Below are 27,822 nucleotides of genomic sequence, written 5' to 3' on the forward strand. Positions count from 1 at the left end.
CCAGACTTGGACCACACACCCACTCCACTGAACAGCAGGCTAGTGATTGCTTTGTAGTGCTTGCAGTTTGCCACTGATTCCTTCCAAACCACTCATTGTTGAATTTGCGATTTCCAACTTGTTGTGTAATGTTTTTCCAATGGCCGATGAGCACCGATACGTTTTATCTATAATTTCTCTTTATTATTTATCTTCATATGACAAGGAATTAAAAAGGATTTGCCAGTAGATTGTCAACTTGATTCATGATGATGACTGCTAGCTAAGATTTTGAAAGTATGATGTTGACATGATCAGTCCAATCAAAGCTACTGTAGATATACCGTGATTTGACGTCATTTTATCTGTGGCCAATGACCTTGAGCCTTCTTGGATGGGCACTTCTAATGTAACTCTATGGCAGCACCCAAGGGGCTTGAATTTTCGAGCTCTACCCTTAGATTTGGCACTGACGTAGTTTCCCCATGAGTGACTGTAAGGGTTGGTATGAGGTGTGACCCAGGTGCGGTGCAGGATAGACAGTAGGCAGAGATGGTGAAACAAGAATCTTTACTGGTGGTCCCAAAACCAGGATACAAAATAACGGACTTGTCATGATAAAATAAAGGAGAAGCAAATTGGTCTCCAAAAACAGGCTGACAGCAAACATATGAAATACTAACTACGACTGAAAACAACAGTGAAACAGGGAGAATGCTTCTCAAGAACCTGTACATACGTCTCGCGATCAGACACTGATTAGTACTGTTTGGCATCGAGAAACTAACAGAGAAAACAGAGCAAGGGAACACAGGGAAGTGAGGGCATAAATACACAGGTGAACAGGTAGACACAGGTGACACCAATAAGATAATAATTAGTTCAGACTGTGAGTGAGGAGATGCCTAAGGTTGTCGGAGGATGACACCTAGTGGGTCGCTCCAGAACTGTGACCCCCTCCTGTAACAAGTGACAGAACACTGAGCCAATCATGGCGCAACTAGAGAACATTACCAACCCCTACGCTCTGTATTTTCTGCTGGCTGCCCCACCACCACCACAGAAATACTGAGCTAGGTTGAAACACCTGCATTTTGGAGCTGCCTTACTCAACAAAGCAAAGATGTTTGTATGTAGACTTTATTAACTCAATGATGATGATTATTTTATTTTTTACATAGTTTGAAAACTGATATGTGACATTAATGCCAAAAGAACATGCAAAACAGGCTAAAAATGTGGTGCTTTGCCCAACCTGCTCTCAATGACGGGCCTTTTATTGTCCCCAGCACCAGGTGCACCTGTGTAATGATCATGTTGTTTAATGAACTTCTTAATATGCCACACCTGTATGGATTGTCTTGGCAAAGGAGAAATGCTCACTAACAGGGATGTAGACACATTTGTGCACAACATTTTTTAGAAATAAGATTTTGTACGTATGGAACATTTCTGGGATCTTCTATTTCAGCTCAAGAACTATGGGACCAACAACTTTACATTTTGCTATATATTTTTGTTCAGTGTGGAAACATTAACTTTAATTCAAAATACAATATGACTTCTAGATTTATTTATCACCTGTGTGCTTCCATCTGTTCTGATCCAGGTTGCACATGTACAGATTGATCCTGGTAGAGCATGACATGAAGACAGAGGAAGGCTATGAGCAGTCCATCATGGTGGAAAAGATGATCCTCCATCCTGACTGGAGCGATAATTGTGTCTTCTGTGGGTAAGAAAGAGACATTCAAGGACCTCATGATTTGCTCAGGCATACAGTATAGTGCAAACAGGTTCTAATAAAAATGTCTGTAAACTTTTTCTGCGATATCACCACTGTGTCAATGGGAAGAGTGACTAACCAGAGTCACTTTCATAGACATGCAGCTGAATAAGTAATGGCAGACAGTGTTAACTGGCAGTGTGCCACAGGATAAAACATGTTGTACTGTACTGTGATGATTAGGTTACTTGGCTAAATTTCCATTAACAGAAAGCCCATATTGTATTGATGATCATGATTGAAGCTGAGTCATGAGACCCTCACAGTGGTGTCCTTGATGTTTTTTCTTTTACATTATAGGAATGACATTGCCCTCCTGAAGCTGGAGAGGAGTGCTATGATCAATGACAAGTTCCAGCTGGCCTGCCTTCCATAAACTGATGCCATCCTTACCCACAACCAGCCCTGCTACGTCACAGGCTGGGGGCGCCTCTACTGTAAGACTCAAACGGGTGCCCATGTAAATGTAAAATACTGATTGTTTACTTCAACTGTTGTCTCACTTTATTAGGCATTCTGTAGGCCTCTAATGCCACTTAGCTTCTAAATCAATGTAGATATTCTGATGGAAAACATAACTGGCGGTCCGCGGGTGGTTTTATTTGGACCCCCATATTTTATTGTTGGATATAAAATACTTTAAAAACACCAGGAAATCAGCTCCAAGTGATTTTAATGTATGAAATCTGTTCCCAAGTATTCCCACGCATAATAGAGACACACGTGATCGTATACAGATGTAAGCAAAGTTTTAAATTATGTTTTAGTCAAACATTATATCTAGATGTTATCATCTCAACTACTAACTGTGTACAGTACGTTTTTCTGTGACTTGTGTATGCAGTAACATCAGACATACTTCAGATTATTTTCAATGTGGCTACTGGCTTCTTTCCATCTTCTTGTGTCTCCCCAGGGTTACTCAGGTGGGGCTCCTGAACTGTCAGGGCAGAGAATGTAGGTGGTACGTCCAGGGGGGTCACCAGCCATGTGAATGGTAAAGGCTGCAACACCCCCCAAAAACCTACTGTCTTCACCCACGTTGGCTCATTCATTCCTTGGATCAGTCAGGTGAGTTATGACTCATAACTTATGAAGCCTCAGGCCTAGGCTGTGTAGCTGCTGAATAAGATCACATACAGTTTACATACACCTTAGCCAAATACATTTAAACTCAGTTTTTCACAATTCCTGACATTTAATTATAGTAAAAATTCCCTGTCTTAGGTCAGTTAGGATCACCACTTTATTTTAAGAATGTGAAATGTCAGAATAATAGTAGAGAGAATGATTTATTTCAGCTTTTATTTCTTTCATCACATTCCCAGTGGGTCAGAAGTTTACATACACTCAATTAGTATTTGGTAGCATTGCCTTTTAATTGTTTAACTTGGGTCAAATGTTTCAGGTAGCCTTCCACAAGCTTCCCACAATAAGTTGGGTGAATTTTGGCCCATTCCTCCTGACAGACCTGGTGTAACTGAGTCAGGTTTGTAGGCCTCCTTGCTCGCACACGCTTTTTCAGTTCTGCCCACACATTTTCTATAGGATTGAGGTCAGGGCTTTGTGATGGCCACTCCAATACCTTGATTTTGTTGTCCTTAAGCCATTTTGCCACAACTTTGGAAGTATGCTTGGGGTCATTGTCCATTTGGAAGACCCCATTTGCGACCAAGCTTTAACTTCCTGACTGATGTCTTGAGATGTTGCTTCAATATATCCACAAAATGTTCCTTCCTCATGATGCCGTCTATTTTGTGAAGTGTACCAGTCCCTCCTGCAGCAAAGCACCCCCACAGCATGATGCTGCCACCCCCGTGCTTCACGGTTGGGATGGTATTCTTCGGCTTGCAAGCGCACCCCTTTTTCCTCCAAACATAACAATGGTCATTATGGCCAAACAGTTCTATTTTTGTTTCATCAGACCAGAGGACATTTCTCCAAAAAGTACAATCTTTGTCCCCATGTGCAGTTGCAAACCGTAGTCTGGCTTTTTTATGGCGGTTTTGGAGCAGTGGCTTCTTCCTTGCTGAGCTGCCTTTCAGGTTATGTCGATATAGGACTCGTTTTACTGTGGATATAGATCATTTTGTACCTGTTTCCTCCAGCATCTTCACAAGGTCCTTTTCTGTAGTTCTGGGATTGATTTGCACTTTTCGCACCAAAGTACGTTCATCTGTAGGAGACAGAACGCGTCTCCTTCCTGAGCGGTATGACGGCAGCATGGTCCCATGGTGTTTATACTTGCGTACTATTGTTTGTACAGATGAACGTGGTACCTTCAGGTGTTTGGAAATTGCTCCTAAGGATGAAACAGACTTGTGGAGGTCTACAAAAAAAATTCTGAGGTCTTGGCTGATTTCTTTTGATTTTCCCATGATGTCAAGCAAAGAGGCACTAGGTTTGAAGGTAGGCCTTGAAATACATCCACAGGTACACCTCCAATTGACTCAAATGATGTCAATTAGCCTTTCAGAAGCTTCTAAAGCCATGACAAGCTGTTTAAAGGCACAGTCAACTTAGTGTATGTAAACTTCTGACCGACTGGAATTGTGATACAGTGAATTATAAGTTAAATAATCTGTCTGTAAACAATTGTTGGAAAAATGACTTGTGTCATGCACAAAGTAGATGTCCTAACTGCCTTGCCAAAACTATAGTTTGTTAACAAGACATTTGTGGAGTGGTTGAAATACGAGTTAATGACTCCAACCTAAGTGTATGTAAACTTCCGACTTCAAATGTAGTTGAAATAATGGCACCTGAGAACTTGTAGGAATTAACTGACTGTACCGTGGTGCAGCAGAACTGGTGCAACAACACATGGATGGTTAAGTGAGTTGGTGTAAAACAAGTGGTACTGCATAGGATGACCTTTAATGTAATGTATCTTTTATTTGCAGACAATGGCTCAAAATGGGGAATAAACTCCCCATATACACTGAGTGTACAAAACATTTCCATGACAGACTGACCAGGTGAATCCAGGTGAAAGCTATAATCCCTTATTTATGTCACTTCTTATATCCACTTCAATCAGTGTAGATGAAGGGGAGACATGGATGTGTGCAATTCAGTGGGTGAATGGGCAAGACAAAAGATGTAAGCGTCTTTGAATGGGGTATGGTAGTAGGTGCCAGGCGCACCGGTTTGAGTCTGTCAAGAACTGCAACGCTGCTGGGTTATTCAAACTCAACAGTTTCCCATGTGTATCAAGAATGGTCCTCCACCCAAATGACATCCAGCCAACTTGACACAACTGTGGGAAGCATTGAAGTCAACATGGGCCAGCATCCCTGTGGAATGCTTTCAACACTTTGTAGAGTCCATGCCCTTATGAATTGAGGCTGTTCTGAGGGCAAAAGGGGGTGAAACTCAATATTAGGAAGGTGTTCCTAATGTTTTGTACACTCAGTGTAAATCCTAGATGATAAAATGCATTATAATAAAAGGTGTTAATTACTGTTCCTGTTTATTTATAACAGTCTATTGGACAAAATATATCAACATAATGGTAACAATCTACAATACAAGATTAAATGTATTTATTTAACAAAGTGATAACATTGAACTCAAAATTAGTCTTAGGCATAAGTGTTCAATTCGTGTTAGATCCAGCAGCATTTTCAGAGGTCCTCATAGCACAACAATGGAAGCTTTAGCATTCTAACCCTCATAGTAACCTTGACCTCAGATGCCAGAGGTCATGTGTCAACCTCAAAGGTCAGAGGTTATGGGTCAGAGGGGTTCCAGGTGAAGAAGTCCATGCCCCAGAGCTCCTCAGGCAGGTAGTCCTGCTCCACAGGGGCACTGAAGGCAGGGTTGTACTTGTAGCCCTTAGCATAGCCCAGGTCCTTCATGAGTTTGGTGGGGGCGTTGCGAAGGTGCAGGGGAACAGAGGGCAGGGGTCCCTTATGGTTCCTCAGACTGGCCTTCACGTTATCGTACGCCTTGTAGATTTCTACCGACTTGGGAGCCCTGGCCAGGTACACCACACACTGAGCCAAGATCACCTGAGGGTGGGAGGGAAGGAAGGAGCGAGGGGAGGAAAGAAGAAAGGGAGTAGAGAGAGAATGACCTTTATTAGCGTTTTGATATGGCCAAATATCAAAAGGCATACCGGATACCAGGGTCAGAAAATAAAGAGTTACTCAGGTAAAATCCAATTTCTCTGTCTTTATTGTATCCACAACATAGTAAAGAGCTGATATTTAACAGAGGCAGATACAGTGGGGAAAAAAGTATTTAGTCAGCCACCAATTGTGCAAGTTCTCCCACTTAAAAAGATGAGGCCTGTAATTTTCATCATAGGTACACGTCAACTATGACAGACAAATTGAGGAAAAAAATTCCAGAAAATCACATTGTAGGAATTTATTTGCAAATTATGGTGGAAAATAAGTATTTGGTCACCTACAAACGAGCAAGATTTCTGGCTCTCACAGACCTGTAACTTCTTTAAGAGGCTCCTCTGTCCTCCACTCGTTACCTGTATTAATGGCACCTGTTTGAACTTGTTATCAGTATAAAAGACCTGTCCACAACCTCAAACAGTCACACTCCAAACTCCACTATGGCCAAGACCAAAGAGCTGTCAAAGGACACCAGAAACAAAATTGTAGACCTGCACCAGGCTGGGAAGACTGAATCTGCAATAGGTAAGCAGCTTGGTTTGAATAAATCAACTGTGGGAGCAATTATTAGGAAATGGAAGACATACAAGACCACTGATAATCTCCCTCGATCTGGGGCTCCACGCAAGATCTCACCCCGTGGGGTCAAAATGATCACAAGAACGGTGAGCAAAAATCCCAGAACCACACGGGGGGGACCTAGTGAATGACCTGCAGAGAGCTGGGACCAAAGTAACAAAGCCTACCATCAGTAACACACTACGCCGCCAGGGACTCAAATCCTGCAGTGCCAGACGTGCCAGACGTGTCCCCCTGCTTAAGCCAGTACATGTCCAGGCCCGTCTGAAGTTTGCTAGAGTGCATTTGGATGATCCAGAAGAGGATTGGGAGAATGTCATATGGTCAGATGAAACCAAAATAGAACTTTTTGGTAAAAACTCAACTCGTCGTGTTTGGAGGACAAAGAATGCTGAGTTACATCCAAAGAACACCATACCTACTGTGAAGCATGGGGGTGGAAACATCATGCTTTGGGGCTGTTTTTCTGCAAAGGGACCAGGACGACCGATCCGTGTAAAGGAAAGAATGAATGGGGCCATGTATCGTGAGATTTTGAGTGAAAACCTCCTTCCATCAGCAAGGGCATTGAAGATGAAACGTGGCTGGGTCTTTCAGCATGACAATGATCCCAAACACACCGCCCGGGCAACGAAGGAGTGGCTTCGTAAGAAGCATTTCAAGGTCCTGGAGTGGCCTAGCCAGTCTCCAGATCTCAACCCCATAGAAAATCTTTGGAGGGAGTTGAAAGTCTGTGTTGCCCAGCGACAGCCCCAAAACATCACTGCTCTAGAGGAGATCTGCATGGAGGAATGGGCCAAAATACCAGCAACAGTGTGTGAAAACCTTGTGAAGACTTACAGAAAACGTTTGACCTGTGTCATTGCCAACAAAGGGTATATAAAAGTATTGAGAAACTTTTGTTATTGACCAAATACTTATTTTCCACCATAATTTGCAAATAAATTCATTAAAAATCCTACAATGTGATTTTCTGGATTTTATTTTCTCAATTTGTCTGTCATAGTTGACGTGTACCTATGATGAAAATTACAGGCCTCTCTCATCTTTTTAAGTGGGAGAACTTGCACAATTGGTGGCTGACTAAATACTTTTTCCCCCCACTGTATACGGACAACTCTTGGTTGACCTTGGTGACAAGATTTGTGTTTTCTCACCTCACACTCTGGCATCCCGATGAAGTGGCAGGCCTGGAAGGCAGATACAGCCTGGGGAAGGGCAGAGGGATCTGCCATACCTGAACAAAATGGACAGGACATCCAGTCAGAACACACCATAACCTTGTCTAGACCTCTGAGTTGTAAGGGATGACTTCCATGGCTCTGACAGACACAGAACACATTAAGGTAGACGCTAGAGAAACACAAAGTTGGCGAGGTGCAGACCAACGGAAAATAGACTCAGAAAAAAAGAAAGTAGCATACAGCTGCCAGGGCCAAAATAAGATTCCCCTGCGGTGATACCAAAGATGCTAGATCATATTTGTTGACATAATAGTTTGGTACAGGTAATTAGTGCTTGAACAACATGGTTTAAAAAAAAAAGCACATCCTCCTCCTTCCGTTTTTTTCTGAGGGTGCGCCAATGCAATGGTTTATGTAATTGGGTCAACAATCACAATAACTGATTAAACAACAACAATGGTTTGATGTAAACAGAGACAAAAAAAAAAAGACAAAATAGTATCACACACCCACGTCTTCACTAGAGAAGCGGACTAGTCTGCGAGCCACGTACAGAGGGTCCTCTCCTCCCTCCAGCATGCGGCCCAGCCAGTAGAGGGAAGCGTTCTCGTGGGAGCCCCTCATTGATTTGTGCAGCGCTGAGATGCAGTTATAGTGCTCCTCACCTTAATATAACAAACACAACAAAGTATGGGTGGATGGGTGGGAAAATAACCATATAGATATAGACAGAAATAGAAATCCATAGAAATGCACTATATATACAAAAGTATGTGGACACCCCTTCAAATTAGTGGATTTGACTATTTCAGCCACACCGTTGCTGACAGGTGTATAAAATCGAGCACACTGCCATACAATCTCCATAGACAAATATTGGCAGTAGAATGGCCTTACTGAAGAGCTCAGTGACTTTCAACGTGGCACCGTCATATTAATGCCCATGATTTTGGAATGAGATGTTTCGACGAGCTGGTGTCCACATGCTTTTGGTCATGTAGTGTACATATAACACAACACAACAACAAGTGGGGAGGGAAGGGGTTAGGTGAGGATGAAGAAAAATAAGACGGATCCATAAAGATATAAATAATACTAATGATATTTCTAAAGACAGATCATTGTCCAGGTGGTGTGTTATCGCCTTGTTTTAGTAACAGTACCCCCCCGGGCCAATCCCCAACGTCGTCACACACACACCTCTATTTTATTAGTCAAGCTGAGGGAAAGTTTCATCCCCCCTGGTAGAGCCCCATAGAGAAGCAGCATACACTAAATCTCTGCCCTGCCAACAGCTGAATCTCTGTTATATAAGAGGGCCAGTGGAAGGGATGTCTTGTAGTCTTACATTTTAGTCATTTTAGCAGACACTCTTAACCAGAGCGACTTACATTAGTGAGTGCGTACATTTTCATACTTGTCCCCTGTGGGAATCGAACCCACAACCCTGGCGTTGCAAGCTCCACGCTCTACTAACTGAGCCACACGGGACCATATGTTTCTTAGAATATTTCTACCTGTATCAGCAGACCTGGGTTCAAATACTATTATATGAGTTTTACAGGCACAATGGAAGAAATGAAATAGTCCTAAAAGTACAAACCCTTGCCCCATCTTGTAGCCTATTTGTAAGAACAAAAAAAATACTATTTGAATGCAGGTCTGATCCCTCGTGATCCATGGGAGGGGTGGGTTTGTTGCCAAGCTGTCCCTATGGTTTTCCATCCATCTCCCTCCAGTCCACACCCATACCATCTGAATCAGAGATAGTTGCTACTCAGAGTGACATGAGGCCTAAATTGGGCAGAGCTTCACTGGCAGCTTTCCAAAGCAAAAAGCAATACACAAAGGTTACTGGTTAACTGTAGAGGGCTTAGAAACAAATCCAGACAAAAGCCTGGTTGACCCAAGTCATTTATTTTTTTAGATCAGAAAAAATAAGAAACCTGCACACTGCTCTTGATAGTATCACTGCTCTTTAATAAGCGTTACGTATCAACCTCAAGGCCTTCGTCAGAGCTTTTGTGAGTTAAATTAAAAAAATTAGCTCCCTTATGTAGACATAGCACCACCCACATCCGTTCAATGCATCGAATGGGGTTGGAGTCGAGGGAAAATAAGTGTTACCAAATATAACAATGTGCATTTCATAAATATTCCAACAAAGTGTGTACATAAAACGCATCAAACACGTCTGTAAAACCACAATGAGGACATAGACCCACCAAGCAAGTGTTCATAAATCATTCGCTACAGCGCAAGAAAAACGTCAGAGTAATCTGAAATGGTGGCATTAATTCATGTTCACATTTACAACATAACATACATAGGCATTTCATCATTAAGACCTTTAGGACATAATGTCTGGAGGGTGAAAATCCAAAAGCATTCTCTTTTGCTCAGAGTATTATTTATATCACCTCCCCTGTCTGATATCTTAACGTTCTCTATGCCACAAAATCTAAGGTAGAAATGTCATGCTTTCTCTTGATTGAACTTTTATGTTCACTAATTCTCTGTTTGAGAGGACGAAAGGTTTTACCTACATAACAAAGCCCACATGGACATTTAATCATGTAGATGTATGTGTTAACCATTTTCCTGTATGTGGGTGGCAGAAATATTCACATTTCATCATATTGTTGCACTGTGCGCAACCTCTGCATTTATAGCTACCATTCGGAAGAGAGCGTAAAAGAGCCTGGCTCATTTTCTTTTGTGGCTGGCAGTTGGCATGTACCAATTTATCGGGTAAATTGCGACCTCTCCTATGTACAATAAGTGGTGGATTCTTAAATTCAGCTGGAAAAGCTGGGTCCAATGATAAAACATGCCAGTGTTTCTTAACAGCATCTCCCACTTTGCGCCAGTTCAAAGTACAGTTGAAGTCGAAAGTTTACATACACTTAGGTTGGAGTCATTAAAACTCATTTTTCAACCACTCCACACATTTCTTCTTGTTAACAAACTATAGTTTTGGCAAGTCGGTTAGGACATCTACTTTGTGCAAGACACAAGTAATTTTCCCAACAATTGTTTACAGACAGATTATTTCACTTATAATTCACTGTATCACAATTCCAGTGGGTCAGAAGTTTACATACACTAAGTTGACTGTGACCTTTAAACAGCTTGGAAAAATCCAGAAAATGATGTCATGGCTTTAGAAGCCTCTGATAGGCTAATTGACATAATTTGAGTCAATTGGTGGTATACCTGTGGATGTATTTCAAGGCCTACCTTCAAACTCAGTGCCTCTTTGCTTGACATTATGGGGAAAATCAAAAGAAATCAGCCAAGACCTCAGAAAAAAAATTGTAGACCTCCACAAGTCTGGTTCATCCTTAGGAGCAATTTCCAAACGTTCATCTGTACAAACAATAGTACGCAAGTAAAAACACCATGGGACCACGCAGCCGTCACACCACTCAGGAAGGAGACCTTGTGAATATGCTGGAGGAAACGGGTACAAAAGGATGTATATCCACAGTAAAACGAGTCCTATCGACATAACTTGAAAGGCCGCTCAGCAAGGAAGAAGCCACTGCTCCAAAACCGCCATAAAAAAGCCAGACTACGGTTTGCAACTGCACATGGGGACAAAGATCGTACTTTTTGGAGAAATGTCCTCTGGTCTGATTAAACAAAAATAGAACTGTTTGGCCATAATGACCATCGTTATGTTTGGAGGAAAAAGGAGGAAGGCTTGCAAGCCGAAGAACACCATCCCAACCGTGAAGCACGGGGGTGGCAGCATCATGCTGTGGGGGTGCTTTGCTGCAGGAGGGACTGGTGCATTTCACAAAATAGATGGCATCATGAGGAAGGAAAATTATGTGGATATATTGAAGCAACATCTCAAGACATCAGTCAGGAAGTTAAAGCTTGGTCGCAAATGGGGTCTTCCAAATGGACAATGACCCCAAGCATACTTCCAAAGTTGTGGCAAAATGGCTTAAGGACAACAAAGTCAAGGTATTGGAGTGGCCATCACAAAGCCCTGACCTCAATCCTATAGAAAATCTGTGGGCAGAACTGAAAAAGCGTGTGCGAGCAAGGAGGCCTACAAACCTGACTAAGTTACACCAGCTCTGTCAGGAGGAATGGGCCAAAATTCACCCAACTTATTGTGGGAAGCTTGTGGAAGGCTACCCAAAATGTTTGACCTCTCGTTGCTCCCATCCTTGGGCCTTCCCATGCATAGACCTGGTTGAGCTGGTAGTCCTCTGTGTTTCATTGATATTTCTTGATCTTTGTTGCTTGTAGGAAGTCTCTGTATTTCCCAATGGACTGGTTGATTGAGTCGTCTATGGCTGTGAAGTTTGGGCCTAGAATCTCCTTCATTATAACCTTATGTTCACTGATCTTAACTTCAACCTCTTTTACTTCCTTCGACACATGTTCAATGATTAATAGCATTAAAATCTAAAGAACATTTGTTGAGGATTTCACCCATTTCTGAACTAAAGTTGTCGTTTTTCCCTATTGTAGGCTCCTTCTGTATTCTCAGTCCTCTTGGAATGCGCTTGTTGCGCCAATACTCACTAAGAGTGGTGCCATGCAGGAACAAACTAGTCTCTTTCTCTCAGTCTCTGGAGTTGGATTTTAAGTTCTCCAGTAGAGTGCAGAGCTAGGTTGTCCATGTTGGAGGTAGGGAAGAGGATCTTATTGGCGTCTACGTAAAAATGTATGCACACATGACTAAGTCGCTTTGGATAAAAGCGTCTGCTAAATGGCATATTGTGTGAATGAGAGGGTACTCGCACAATGCGTGGTAAGTGAGTTGATCTCTCTGATAGTGGATCCATTGTCTACTTGGTATGTCCTTTTCCTTTTCGTGTTTACTTGCGCTCGTAAATGTAAATGTACAGTTAGACCTATAGCTGCTAAAACCATCCATCCTGTATGTCCAGCTAGATTTGACATAACAATTAAGAGGCTGCTGAGTTGGGTCTAGGCTATATTTGTGTTCCTGTTGTATAGTTAACGTATATTAATCATTTCTGGGGCATCTTCAGAGGAAAGTCTGGTTAGATTTTAATTTGGCTAGCTCCTTTAACCCCATAGGCTTACTTAGGTTCTGGATTGTCTCTGGAGGCCCCCAGTCCCCCCAGGCCAATTAACCCACTGTTGTGGTGATGCTCTAGCCTGGTCCTGTCTGTCTGTCCCATCTTAGCATCATTGTATGGCGTGACAATGACCATATGAGCTGGCAAAACAGCACTAAACCCTCCATATCCCAGCCCACATCCTGAGGCATTAGCCCACATCCTGAGCCATTAGTTGTGGCTGATAAAATGATTGTTGGGGCTGTCTTGTTAGACTTCAGTGCAGCTTTTGACATTACTGATCATAGTCTGCTGCTGGAAAAACTTATGGCTTTACACCCCCTGCTATAATGTGGATGAAGAGTTACTTGTCTAACAGAACACAGAGGGTGTTCTTTAATGGAAGCCTCTCAAACATAATCCAGGTAGAATCAGGAATTCCCCAGGGTAGCCGTTTAGGCCCCTTACTTTTTTAAATCTTTACTAAACGACATGCCACTTGCTTTGAGTAATGCCAGTGTGTCTATGTATGCGGATGACTCAACACTATACACGTAAGCTACTACGGCAACTAAAATGACTGCAACACTTAACAAAGAGCTACAGTTCTTTTCGGAATTGGTAGCAAGGAATAAGTTAGTCCTAAATATTTCCAAAACTAAAAGCATTGTATTTGGGACAAATCACTCACTAAACCCTAAACATTTTAGTCATTTAGCAGACGCTCTTATCCAGAGCGACTTACAGTTAGTGAGTGCATACATTTTCATACTGGTCGCCCGTGGGAATCGAACCCACAACCCTGGCGTTGCGAGCGCCATGCTCTACCAACTGAGCTACACGGGACTAAACCTCAACTACATCTCGTAATGAATAATGTGGAAATTGAGCAAGTTGAGGTGACTAAACTGCTTGGAGTAACCCTGGATTGTAAACTGTCATGGTCAAAACATATTGATACAACAGTAACTGATGGGGAGAAGTCTATCCATAATAAAGCGCTGCTATGCCTTAACAACACTATCAACAAGGCAGGTCCTACAGGCCCTAGTTTTGTCGCACCTAGACTACTGTTCAGTAGTGTGGTCAGGTGCCACAAAGACGGACTTGGGAAAATTGCAGTTGGCTCAGAACAGGGCAGCAGGACTGGCCCTTAAAAGTACACGGAGAGCTAACATTAATGACATGCATCTCAATCTTGTTTTTGTAAGAGGTGTTGACAAGCTGAATGTACCGAGGATTCTGTTAAAAATACTAGCACACAGCTCGGACACCCATGCATACCCCCCAAGACATGCCACCAGAGGTCTCTTCACAGTCCCCAAGTCCAGAACAGACTATGGGAGGCGCACAGTACTACATAGAGCCATAACTACATGGAACTCTATTCCACATCAAGTAACTGATGCAAGCAGTAGAATCAGATTTAAAAGAACAGGTAAAAATACACCTTATGGAACAACGGGGACTGTGAAGAGACACACAAAGGTACAGACACATGCATACGCACACATTATGATATTGTTGTATGGTGGCATTAAACATTTTGTATTGTGGATATATAGTGGTGCAATTATGTTATAAAATGTACTGTTTTATCTTTTGTTTTATATGTAATGTAAGTGCTTTAATATGTTTGGACCCCAGGAAGAGTAGTTGGCAGCAGCTAATGGGGATCCCTAATAAATACAAATAAATAAATACAAATTAGTGTGTTGACACAGCTATATTGGATAAGGCTTAAGGCAGAGGTTAAAAGAGACTGTGATCAAGTCCCCTCACCTTCCCTTTTCAGACACTAATGCACATAATATAAGAGTTATGGCGGGTACTACGTTATCTATGACCACACCAAGAAGTCTATCAATCTCCTAAGTGTCTTCTGACTAACATATTCTGGTTATTCATTGATTCCAGTAAGATGACACTCACAACAACCAGCCCTTGCTTCTAAAGCATCAATCAAGGGCAGTGGGCACCAATAGCACCTGGCAGGCTGGCACCACAGTGACATCAATGATACAGTCACTGTCTGAGGGTTTTAACCTAATTAGCGCTAGCCGTCTGGCCTGGCCTGATTCAGCTAATGTAGAGCAGGGCATATTGAAAGAGTATACTGTACGTGTTAAAGGGCACGGTGTTCTTTGGCTGGATCTGGCTGCATCTCTCAGACTCAGAGCAAAGGGAAAGTTAGTTCTCCTGATAGGACCACCACACAACAGCACATTCCCCATTCCACCAGAGACCTCTGAAACACACCTAAACTATTCACAGGCTTATTTTGCCATCCATTCCCATGAGCTGACAGGGCAGCTGCTGTAAAGCCAACCAGACAGGATGTCACCACTCTGTAATTATCAAATTGAATCATGACAAGTGACATCATTTGTCATCTAAATGTCTGTCAGTCCAGTGAGGGGCAGTGTACAATAACAACCTAGGAAAATGTAAATGTCCACTGACTGCAGTTGAATCAATAGAAAATAATGTATTCTAATGTTATGGTTGAACCATTGAGGAGCATCAAGATCATCAGTGTGCTGGAGTTTCAATTTAGTGTACAGTTTTTCTCCATGCACCTAGTAGTATGATAGGTGTGCGACTACTATACTATTTTTTATTGAACCATTGGGCTCACCTGCTTTGTCGTAGAGGATATGGGACCTCTGAAGGCCCTCCTTCACATGCTCCTCCTGCACCACAATGTCCTGTGGGGTACTGCCAGATCCTGATTGGCCAGGATGGGCTGCACCCACCAGGGCCTGAACAGCCAGCTGGAGCCCGTTTAGCCCCGCCCGGGCGTCTCCGTCACACAGGTGGGCTATGGTGTCCAGAGCCTTCTGCTCAATATAGACCTTTGGTCTACAAAACATGAAAACAAAAACACATAGAATTATAACAAATAAGAAATGTTTAGCTCTGATTATATTAGGCCTAAGTGGCACAGAGAAAAGTGACAATAACTGTGTCTTTTTGCCATACTGCACATAGAAGCGTTTTCATCCAACATCAAATAGAGACCTTGCTGCTCAGAATTTGACTCCTGCAAACAGGGTGCTAGAGTTTCTGGTTGATCCTCCAGATCCCCCAGCCAACTACCCAATCCTTCATTCCCAGTTCCAAACGGTTGACCCTGATGGAAAGCACCCGGTAGGACGCCACAATGAGACCCTCTCACAGCGGCAGGCCTCCCCTCCAGGTATTTTGACATAAACCAGACCCACACGGGGGCGCACTCTTCAATTTAGCCAAGGCAGCATGGGCAGTGTCCTTGTACCAGCACCTGGTCTAATACCATGTGTCATTCTCAAATAAACCTGTCTCTAAAACAAGTACACAACAGAGATTTGTTCCACTTGGCCACTAGTGATGGGGGGAAATCGCTAGTTACTTATCGGGATATTATTTTTGGCAATATATCTTATTGTTTTGACAATATCGCAATATTATTTTTGCGCTAGTTGGCTGTACCTGCACCAAAATAAAATCACAGTACTGAATCGCAATACATATAGAATCTTGAGAATCGTAATCGTTCTTCGGCACCTAAGTATCGTGATAATATCGTATTGTGAGAGCTCTGGCAATTCACAGCCCTATTGGCCACTAAGCTGACAAATAAACAACCCCTTACCAAAAAACACTTTATGGAGTCAGCAGGGGAGCATCTTTATTGGACTTGGCCTGGGTGATAATGTCATTGCAGGAGCTGGAGAGAAGTTAGCTTAGAACTGAGTGTTCTTCTGGCCTGGGTGTCAGGTGAAACAGACAGGACAGTGTTGAGCCGACAGTCCTGCGATGCAAACACCCTCCATCAACTCCAAGTGGGTCAGGACATTTAATACTGATCCACACAACTCACACTTAACCCACCATGCCAGGGACTTGCCATTTGACAAACGCATCATTCTTGAGGAGAATTTCAGAGTTTATTGAGTGGCCTCCAGAAACAAAAGACCTAATCATATATCAAAATCTATCCATTTCATTTGGTATCTATTCTAGTCTACATGTGCAATCATCTATCAAGTTGATGTTTGAAGTTCTTCCATTTAATTTCTAATAATTTGAGGTACTGGTAGGGCTGTTACGGTGACCGTATTACCGCCTCACTGAAGGAAGTCATATTCCACGTGACCGTTTGTTTAGTCACGGTAATTCTCCAAACTCTGATGGTGCTGATGGTCATTAGTAGCCTAACAAACTTGCTAACTGCCTGGTACTCAGCACTCTATTGTCCCTCTAATCACTCTGACATCAATGCAAATGTCATCAGAAATCTAATCAAACACTTCATGAGAGCCCATGAGCTCATGTTGCGCAACATTCCTATAGGCTATGCAATTGCATGAGAAAGCAGAGTGATGGCCTCTATTAAAAAGAGGAGGATCCCATCAGCTTTCTATAGGCTAGGCCTACTATATTTATAGTGCCTTCGGAAAGTATTCAGACCGCTTAACTTTTTCCATATTTTGTTACGTTACAGTCTTATTCTAAAATGGATGAAATATGCTTTTTTTCCTCAGCAATCTACACACAACACCCCATAATGACAACGCGAAAACAGGTTAAGGAATTTGTTATGAATGTATAAAAATGTAAAACAGAAATACGTTATTTACATAGAGTACAAGTCAAAAGTTTGGACAGACCTACTCATTCAAGGGATTTTCTTTATTTTTACTATTTTCTACATTGTAGAATAATAGTTAAGACATCAAAACTATGAAATAACACATATGGAATCATGTAGTAACTTCAAATAGCCACCCTTTGCCTTGACAGATTTGCACACTCTTGGCATTCTCTCAATCAGCTTCATGAGGTAGTCACCTGGAATGCATTTCAATTAACAGGTGTGCCTCCTTAAAAGTTAATTTGTAGAATTTATTTCCATCTTAATGCGTTTGAGCCAATCAGTTGTGTTGTGACAAGGTAGGGGGTTATACAGAAGCTAGCCTTATTTGGTAAAAGACCAAGTCCATATTATGGCAAGAACAGCTCAAATAAGCAAAGAAAAACGACAGTCCTTCATTACTTTAAGACATGAAGGTCAGTCAATACAGAACATTTCAAGAACTTTGAAAGTTTCTTTAAGTGCAGTCGCAAAAACCATCAAGCGCTATGATAAAACTGGCTCTCATGAAGACTGCAACAGGAATGGAAGACCCAGAGTTAACTCTGCTGCAGAAGCTAAGTTCATTAGAGTTACCAGCCTCAGAAATTGCAGCCCAAATAAATGCATCACAGAGTTCAAGTAACAGACACATCTCAACATCAACTGTTCAGAGGGGACTGTGTGAAAAAGGCATTCATGGTCGAATTGCTGCAAAAGAAACCACTACTAAAGGACACCAATAAGAAGAAGAGACTTGCTTGGGCCAAGAAACACGAGCAATGGACATTAGACCGGTGGAAATGTGTATTTTGGTCTGGAGTGTCTTTGTGAGACACGGTGTGGGTGAACGGATGATCTCCACATGTGTGATTCCCACCGTAAAGCATGGAGGAGGTGTTATGGTGTGGGGGTGCTTTGCTGGTGACACTGTCTGTGATTTATTTAGAATTCAAGGCACACTTCACCAGCATGGCTACCACAGCATTCTACAGCGATACGCCATCACATCTGGTTTGGGCTTAGTGGGACTATCATTTGTTTTTCAACAGGACAATGACCTAACACACCTCCAGGCTGTGTAAGGGCTATTTTACCAAGAAGGAGAGTGATGGAGTGCTGCATCAGATGACCTCAACCCAATTGAGATGGTTTGGGATGAGTCGGAACGCAGAGTGAAGGAAAAGCATCCAACAAGTGCTCAGCATATGTGGGAACTCCTTCAAGACTGTTAGAAAAGCATTCCAGGTGAAGATGGTTGAGAGAATGCCAAGAGTGTGCAAAGCAGTAATCAAGGCAAAGGGTGGCTATTTGAAGATTCTCAAATATAAAATATACTTTGATTTGTTGAACACTCTTTTGTTTACTACATGATTCCATGTGTTATTTCATAGTTGATGTCTTCACTATTATTCTACAATGTAAAAAATAGTAAAAATAAAGAAAAACCCTTGAATGAGAAGGTGTGTCCAAACTTTTGACTGGTAGTGTAAGTATTCAGACCCTTTGCTATGAGACTCGAAAGCTCAGGTGCATCATGTTTCCATTGATCATCCTTGAGATGTTTCTAAAACTTGATTGGAGCCCACCTGCGGTATATTCAATTGATTGGGCATGATTTGAAAGGCACACACGTCTACATAATGTCCCACAGTTGACAGTGCATGTCAGAGCAAAAACCACACCATGAGGTCGAAGGAATTGTCCGTAGAGCGCCGAGACAGGATTGTGTCGATGCACAGATCTGGGGGAAGGGTATCAAAACATTTTTGCAGCATTGAAGGTCCCCAAGAACACAGTGGCCTCCATCATTCTTAAATGGAAGAAGTTTGGAACCACCCGGCCAAACTGAGCAATCGGGGGAGAAGGGCCTTGGTCAGGAAGGTGAACAAGAACCCGATGGTCACTCTGACAGAGCTCCAGAGTTCCTCTGTGAAGATGGGAGAACCTTCCAGAAGGATAACCATCTCTGCAGCACTCCACCAATCAGGCCTTTATGGTAGAGTGGCCAGACGGAAGCCCCTCAGTAAAAGGCACATGACAGCCCGCTTGGAGTTTGCCAAAAGGCACCTAAAGGACTCTCAGACCATGAGAAACAAGATTCTCTGGTCTGATGAAACCAAGATTGAACTCTTTGGCCTGAATGCCAAGCGTCACATCTGGAGGAAACCTGGCACCATCCCTATGGTGAAGCATGGTGGTGGCAGCATCATGCTGTGTGGATGTTTTTCAGCGGCAGGGACTGGGAGACTAGTCAGAATCGAGGGAAAGATGAATGGAGCAAAGTACAGAGAGATCCTTGACCTGCTCCAGTACGCTCAGGACCTCAGACTGGGGCAAAGGTTCACCTTCCAACAGGACAACGGCCCTAAGCACACAGCCAAGACAACTCAGGAGTGGCTTTGGGACAAGTCTCTGAATGTCCTTGAGTGCCTAGCCAGAGCCTGAACTTGAACCCGATCGAACATCTCTGAAGAGACCTGAAAATAGCTGTTCAGCAACGCACCCCATCCAACCTGACAGAGCTTGAGAGGATCTGCAGAGGAATGGAAGAAACTATAAAAATAAAATGCAAATGAATTACTTAAAAATCATACAATGTGATTTTCTGGATTTTTGTTTTAGATTCCGTCTCTCACAGTTGAAGTGTACCTATGATAAAAATTACAGACCTCTACATGCTTTGTAAGTAGGAAAACCTGCAAAATCGGCAGTGTTTCAAATACTTGTTCTCCCCACTGTACATGCCCGTCTGAAGTTTGCCAATTAACATCTGAATGATTCAGAGGAGAACTGGGTGAAAGTGTTGTGGTCAGATGAGACCAAAATGGAGCTCTTTGGCATCAACTCAACCCGCCGTGTTTGGAGGAGGAGAAATGCTGCCTATGACCCCAAGAACACCATCCCCACCGTCAAACATGGAGGTGGAAACATTATGCTTTGGGGGTGTTTTTCTGCTAAGGGGACAGGACAACTTCACCGCATCAAAAGGGACGTACCGTCAAATCTTGGGTGAGAACCTCCTTCCCTCAGCCAGGGCATTGAAAATGGGTTGTGGATGGGTATTCCAGCATGACAATGACCCAAAACACATGGCCAAGGCAACAAAGGAGTGGCTCAAGAAGAAGCACATTAAGGTCCTGGAGTGGCCTAGCCAGTCTCCAGACCTTAATCCCATAGAAAATCTGTGGAGGGAGCTGAAGGTTCGAGTTGCCAAACGTCAGCCTCGAAACCTTAATGACTTGGAGAAGATCTGCAAAGAGGAGTGGGACAAAATCTCTCCTGAAATGTGTGAAAACCTGGTGGCCAACTACAAGAAACCTCTGTGATTGCCAACAAGGGTTTTGCCACCAAGTAATAAGTCATGTTTTGCAGAGGGGTCAAATACATATTTCCCTCATTAAAATGCTAATCAATTTATAACATTTGACATGCATTTTTCTGGATTTTTGTTGTTGTTATTCTGTCTCTTACTGTTCAAATAAACCTACCATAAAAATTATAGACTGATCATTTCTTTGTCAGTGGGCAAACGTACAAAATCAGCAGGGGATCAAATACTTTTTTCCCTCACTGTACATGCATAATCACATTTGCAGTCATTTTTGATAATGGTGTTTCCCCGCTAATGGAACATTCGCGCTTATAGCCTACTGCCGTGTGCGCATTGCGGCACTTATAATGTGAAGACATAGTCTAACAGTTTATCAACATTTTAAGCTAAACGTTCTGATCTGTTGCGTCAGCCTCATTGCGTAAAAAAGGTTTGTTGATGCTAGTGGTTTGTATTAATTTGGGATCTATCGCATCCCACAACTGTCTCAGACTATGTTTGGAGTATTTATTTCTCGCACAGAATAGGTCAACTTTTGTACTATGGGGGATAATAGATTGACATAGGCTAGTGCTTTTGCTGTTTGCAAGGCCTACTCATCTAGTTGGCTGGCGAAAAGTGGATAGTTCTTCCAATATCTTCAATATGCACCTTGGAATTGGATAAGGACGTGCAGTTGCGTCCCCTATGTGTCTGTCTTCACTTGTAGTCTGTGAGAAAGACCCGATCACGTGATGGAGAGCCATGTGAGTGAGAGGTGCTTCGGAGCACGCAGCACTCTGGGAGAAGGGAATTATAATAATTATATTCAGCCCAAGGGCACAACGGCCACAAAAGGCATGGATTATTTTAGCGGGCATTACGGCCACACAAAGGGTATGCTGCCGGGAAATTCAAAGCATTATCAAGTGCTTGTCAAATTGTGAATGAGAGACTGATGAAGTGTGTACAGCCTGCGCAAAAAACTAAGCAGAGCTCATGCCTTACATGCGACTTTTTTCAAATCATCATTAGAGTCGCATTATGCAGCCTTACAATGTATTAAAAATCTAAACATATAGCCCAACGTTTGTAGAACAACTAAAGTTACATTAATAACTCTAAAGCATATAGGAGTACCCATTTCTTTGTTAAGTGCTCAACACAGAAATAGCCGCATGTGCGCACTCCCTCAAATCGTTTGGAGAAAATATCCTTTGTATTTTATTCAGCTTGGTTCAATTTTATTCTTCATACTATAAAATAATATAAAATAATGCCACGGAATTCTAAGCAAATCTTGTCTGCTAAATGAACTAGTGTAGCCCGCAGCCGTATGGCATAGCCAGATGAGGACCTAACATAAGGACAACTCAGAGTATGCTATTCTGTTCTTCTGAAATATACATTTTCTTCATATCATGTTTCATTAGACCTGTCTAAAATAAATAATGGATTTATTGTGAAGGTGTAGGCTATATTACATGGATTTATTAGACTATTTAAAATGTAGATGTTCCAAAGGTCTGCATCAGTGGCTTGTAGGCTATGTGTGGAAGCCAGGAGATGCTAAATGTGTTTATGTTAATTAACGGTCAATTACCACAATCACATTTCGTGACCGCCACAGCCCTAAGTACCGGTATACTGATTCTGATCTATGAGCGTAAATGAAACAATAGATCTATATAGTAAATACCTGCGGGTAGATTAATAACATATACTGTTTACATGTTGACATTTAAGCCACTAAGTGTGACATCTGAACTGCATGCCATAGCTATGTGACACCAACAGCTCATTACCTTTTCTACCAACCTTTCAATTCTATTCATGACTTTTGGCAAACAATCAAATGAGAAGAGGAGGGTGATAAGGGTGCGCACATACTAAACTAGTCTTATCTAGCTGTCCCAGTGGGACCTTCCTGAGAAACATGCAGCCAAACATGTCGGTCTCCTCCCTTGGCTTGGACTCAAGACAAGACAAGATGATAGCCCTTTTTTAATTTGATAGGGGTGAGAGAGGGCAGCCAGGGCTGACACCATTTTTTGCTGATGCAGTGTGGAAAATGTCTGATTGAAAATGTTCCTTGGAACAAATGTATAGTTTGATTAATTTGACAGAGCCCTATATCACTCCCAGAAAAATTATAAATCAAAACAAGGTAGGATGTAAAGATGAGATGCAATAGAAAGGGTTGGTCCACCTGAGCGTAGAGATCTGTACACAACCAAAGAGCATTTCACTCCATGGCTTGCACCTGTACCAACATCTTTAAACACAAATATAACATCTAGCTCAATCATCACCACCACTCAATCACACCCATGTTGACCATAAAGGCTCCCTGCCATGAATCTGGCAGACAGTTAAAACTGAGCCCTCATCTGCTGCTAGCAGTTAACAGCTGTCTCACTTAAACAGGCTAGGCTATACCCACACACACCCCTCCATCTCTGTCAACACAGAGAGAGACACACACAGAGAGAGACACACACAGAGAGAGACACACACAGAGAGAGAGACACAGAGAGAGAGAGAGCACAACTGCCAGGGCTGTCTGCCTATAGTCAGCCCTGCCAGTCCATAAATTACCTAAAGGAACACATTTTAAGGCAGGCACAGAGGAGAGAGAGGACCTCCTCCTCGACCAATCAGGGTTCAGGTATCCCAGACTTCCGGATGACATGTGTCCCCGCGGCACGTTCCGTGTGAACGAGGGGCGCATTCCCAGAGGAGGGGGCATTAGCTACTTACTCTGATCCGAGCTCGGTTGAGTCTAACTCGTCTTGATCCATGCCATCGTTGAGATCTTCTCCCAGTACACTGATCCCCAGCGTAGCGACGGCCCTGAGCAGGATCGACCCCATCGCCTCCACAGACAGCTTGTCCAGAACCAGGACCCTGCACCTGCTCAGCAGAGCCGCGTTCACCTGGAACGAAGGATTCTCCGTGGTCGCCCCGATCAGAGTCACCGTCCCACACTCCACATGAGGGAGGAAGGTATCCTACATACAGACAGACAACAAGAGACATAGAAAGAGAGAGAGGAAAAGAGAAGTTGTTGAGCATCCAAAAAGTGGCTCAATATCAAGGGTGAGTCACAGTGCTTTGATTACCTGTGCATGAAATACCATTGGCACTATTCCTCATTAGGTTTAATAGGGTAGCTGTGTAAAAGCATTATAGGGTACATGGTTAAAAGACAAAGCTATATCACGCATGCGCTATGATGGCTATGTTTTCCATCTTAGCACCTCTTTAGCCCGAGCCGGGTGTAGAGGGTCGGCCCTGGCTCTAACTGCCTGTTAATTGTTATAAGGATTTACAGACTAAATTCTGTCATGCAGGATAAAGGGTAGTTCTGTGCCACAGTGAGAGACATCCTTCATATTATACTACACAAAATGAAGATAGGAACAATAAATATCCTTCTTATCAGTTACTATTAGAGTGATACTTGGTTACTATGTTATTGTTACTATAATTTGTTAAACTTTGTAGGTATATTAAAATCATTGTGGCATGCCGTAAGAAGCAATTATTTCGGATCTGATTTTCTATCAACACCCATCTGTCCATTATAGTGCTGAGCGATTAGTGCTTTTTGAGGTCGGTTCGGTTCGATTATTTGAAAAATAATCACGGTTTTCGATGTTTTATTTAAAAAATAAATGACATTAAATGCACCATGCATTATGTGGGTTGAATGCTGTAACACAGAATAAGACAATTAATAAAAGTCCCATGAAGGTAGTGACTGTCCATTACTGCTTATCACTTATTAAACCATCATTTACTCACATTACTTTAATAAAATATTTCAGTTGTGTATATTACATTTGTTTTATTTGATGACTTTATTTCATTCCAAGTCATCATCTCATCTCTATAGAGCTGCTGCCTTTACTGTTTGACAAAATCACTATTTTAGTAGTTCTTAATAAGGCATACTTTTGACAGCTAAATACCAACTATAAATCATTTAGATCATGTAGAGATACCTTGCGAAGCAACTACTCTCTATCGCTCTCAATCGAGCGTTCTTATGTCCCTTCTCTCTGTCTCCGTGTCTACCACACACAGACCGTACAAGTAGGCGCGCAATGGATTATGCTCATTGTATTTAATGACCACGTGTTCTGTGCTAAACTATGTAGAATATTGGCCAGTTGGAAACTACAACTACATTGCACAGTTCGGGCTTGATCTGATTTAGCTCTTGAGAAACTGTGCATTGAGCTCACAGAAAAAACAGAACGAAATGGAATTCATATAATTTAACCAAAGTTAGTTGTCTAAAAAATGAAAAATAACTGACATTTCGGTTAATCGTTCAGCACTAGTCCATTATGTTAAATTTATAACAAAATATGTTTTAGTCGATATGTCCTGGTCAGGGATGTGGACTACAGATGCACATTAAGTACAAACCATTGTTACTATTATTATTACAATGGTGGGTACTGTTACACAATGGTGTTGAGTTGTGAAAGAAAAGAATGGCCATTAACATTCAACATCAATCTGAGGAGTTATCTTGGCTAGTTAGCTGATATGATACCAGATTCTAATTATGTAAACAATCTCTCTCTCAAATGGCTTCAGGGAATCCGATTAAGATTCCACAATTTATCTTTCCATGAATCTGTGGTAGATACAAAGAGGGTGGGTAATGGGTATTGTTTCTGAGGGAATTGGCTGAGTCTTTATTTTGGGATCATGGGATGGACATTCCCATACTAGTGTGGTTGAGACCGCGCAGACAGGCTAGCATGATAGCCAATCAGAAGGGTACAGAGATAATAATATAATATGCCATTTAGCAGACGCTTTTATCCAAAGCGACTTACAGTCATGTGTGCATACATTTTTTACGTATGGATGGTCCTGGGGATCGAACCCACTACCCTGGCGTTACAAGCGCCATGCTCTATCAATTGAGCTACAGAGGACAAATGTGTGGCTGTAGCTTGGGGCAAGGGCTAATAAATCATTTGGGCTACAACTCCATTGAGAGTACACTACTCCAAATGAAAAATGTAATAATTTGAAATATGAAAATAATAAGACAAAAGATGAGTGAAATTAGACCTACACATTTTCATAAAAAGAAATGTCATCATTGGAATTTGTATCTTGGAGTGCAAGATTTACCCTTTGTCATTATAATTGGCTAAAACTTGAGCCCAATTCTTCTTATTGGCTGGAGCACTTTGGTTGTTATTACCTGTTGTGACTTGTTGAAGCGATGGATCTCATCTATAAAGAGGATGGTCTTCCTCTTCATCAGTTTTAGCTCATTCTGGGCCTGCTTAATGACCTCTCGCACCTCATTGGTGGACGTGCTGGTGGCAGAGAGAGAAACGAAGCGGGCCGTGCCCCTCTTCTTACTGCTGCTGGCTATGATGTGGGCCAGGGTGGTCTGGAAGGAAGGACAGAGATACATAAACGTAAGAGTTCATAGTGATACCACCTCTAATTCTTATTCATCTATCTGAAGAAAGCGAGTACTTGTGAATACTTGTCTCATTCAAAACATGATTACTACTAATGATGAAGATAGATACATAACATGATACCCTCTCTTATGTGTGGGGCCCTATGTGGAAAGTATTTTCCCTCATTAAATCCTTGAGAATGCAGGCAGGATCTACTGATCCCGCTTCATGCCACTGTCACAGCATTTTATGTCTGTATTTTAAAGGCCTATAATGCACTTTCCAGTCCCTATAATCCACGGATAGAACTAAGTTCCCTGGTCCCTGTCTAGAAGACCCTGAAGACAGTCATAAATATAGCCTCTACTGTAAATCCTGGAATCCAGCTCCATAAATAAATCTTATGAAACCTGACCCCTGACACCAGGGGCTGACAAGCTGCAGAAACGACCTTATCTTTTATATCTGTCAGTAGGCTTAGCAAGAAAGGGAAAGTGTTAGAGGCATGCTGTTATGATGGCCAGTCAAGTGAGAGGTAGGTGGCCTAATATGGTGTTAACAGTGCAGATTACTCAAGCCTCCAGCCAGTCCCTATACAGTATCTAGGCCTAATGGGAGAATTTCAAGCAGTTCCTATTATGTGACTGACATCCATGTGCATTGCAATAATCACATTAACTCAGTCAAACATCACCAAAAAGCTGCAGAAATGACCTTATCTTTTATATCTGTCAGTAGGCTTAACGTTATGTAGGCACTGGGCATATGCCCTATTGGTTACACATTCCAAGGCTGCGGCAAGGTCTTCCCTGCCCACGGGGGTCTCGTGTTCTTGAGCAATGACCACCTCAGGGGGATGGTTGGTTGAAATCAATATTTGTCTGCTAGACGGATTATTTCCCTAACAAGCTGCAACTGAGCAACACTAATTGGTCTGGTCAAAAACAAAACAAAAACAACGCTGATGCTGATATGAGAAGTTGTTGTTGCTGCTGCTGCTATTGTCAGTCACACACTTCATCATCACTCACTTGTTACTTTCGTTTACAACATAGAAATATAAATTATGTCTATGTTTGCAAAGTAGAACACCACACCTTTCCACATCCAGGCGGTCCCCACAGGATCAATGACGGTATCTCCTGAGAGTCCAACAGCGACCTGAGAAGGGTGTGTTCTCCCACTACTTTGTTTTGGCCGAAATATTCCTCTAGCGTGGTTGGTCGCAGTTTCTCCGCCAGTGGTTTATCGATATTCAGCAGTGCGCTCGCAGGTGTTGTTTCACGCGGGGTCTTTTTCAGTGTGTTCGATACAGGTGGGTCGATGCCAAACTGTCCCATGGCCACACCTGGCCCTGTCTCGCCCGGTGAATGACGTTTAATTCCTTTACTGACAGCAGTGCTGGCACTCGGCTTATTCGATAAAAATGTTATTCGTTCACCTTCAATTGGACCCTTATTTCTGTTGATCTGAAACATACCGAAAACCGGAGAGGACGGCGTGGTACCTTTCCTCGCCTCCGACGAGTCTGTCTTGTTGACAGGTGGACTAGACGCTTCGCTAGAAATGCGAGATTTCTTGAGAGGTGGTTCGTTCTCGTCTTTACTGGTTGATGTCGGACAACTGTCATTGTTTAACAAACATCTGTCCAGATGGGCATTGATTTCTGACGCCGCGAAATCCTTCGAACAAACGGGACATTGTAATTGCTCTGCAACGCTACCTGCGACTTCGCTCGCCA

General features: G+C 42.4%; 1 protein-coding gene and 1 non-coding gene across 2 annotated transcripts; both read right to left on the bottom strand.

The window, feature by feature from the left end:
- Positions 1–5,220: 5,220 nt before the first annotated feature.
- Positions 5,221–27,822, bottom strand: wrnip1 (WRN helicase interacting protein 1). The gene is made up of 7 exons (XM_041842273.1): positions 27,179–27,822; positions 25,871–26,065; positions 23,398–23,648; positions 15,348–15,571; positions 8,171–8,326; positions 7,635–7,714; positions 5,221–5,778 (listed from the first exon to the last, which is right to left on the bottom strand). Exons 1-7 carry the CDS (start codon positions 27,557–27,559, stop codon positions 5,497–5,499), a joined length of 1,569 nt encoding a protein of 522 aa, XP_041698207.1. The 5' UTR covers positions 27,560–27,822; the 3' UTR covers positions 5,221–5,496.
- trnaa-cgc lies at positions 13,483–13,556 on the bottom strand. Its single transcript has one exon. It is a non-coding gene; the product is annotated as a tRNA-Ala (tRNA).

The sequence above is a fragment of the Coregonus clupeaformis genome, chromosome 21 (assembly GCF_020615455.1).
Source record: "Coregonus clupeaformis isolate EN_2021a chromosome 21, ASM2061545v1, whole genome shotgun sequence".
Lineage (NCBI taxonomy): Eukaryota > Metazoa > Chordata > Actinopteri > Salmoniformes > Salmonidae > Coregonus > Coregonus clupeaformis.

What these genes read in the sequence shown, in the direction of transcription:
- wrnip1 (XM_041842273.1), bottom strand. Translation starts at nt 27,559, where the DNA reads ATGTTTCAGATCAACAGAAATAAGGGTCCAATTGAAGGTGAACGAATA. An exon ending in GACCGCCTGGATGTGGAAAG is followed by an intron (nt 26,066 to 27,178) that starts GTGTGGTGTTCT and finishes CCTTCCTTCCAG; the next exon opens with ACCACCCTGGCCCACATCAT. An exon ending in TCGGGATGCCAGAGTGTGAG is followed by an intron (nt 5,779 to 7,634) that starts GTGAGAAAACAC and finishes TCCCACCCTCAG; the next exon opens with GTGATCTTGGCTCAGTGTGT.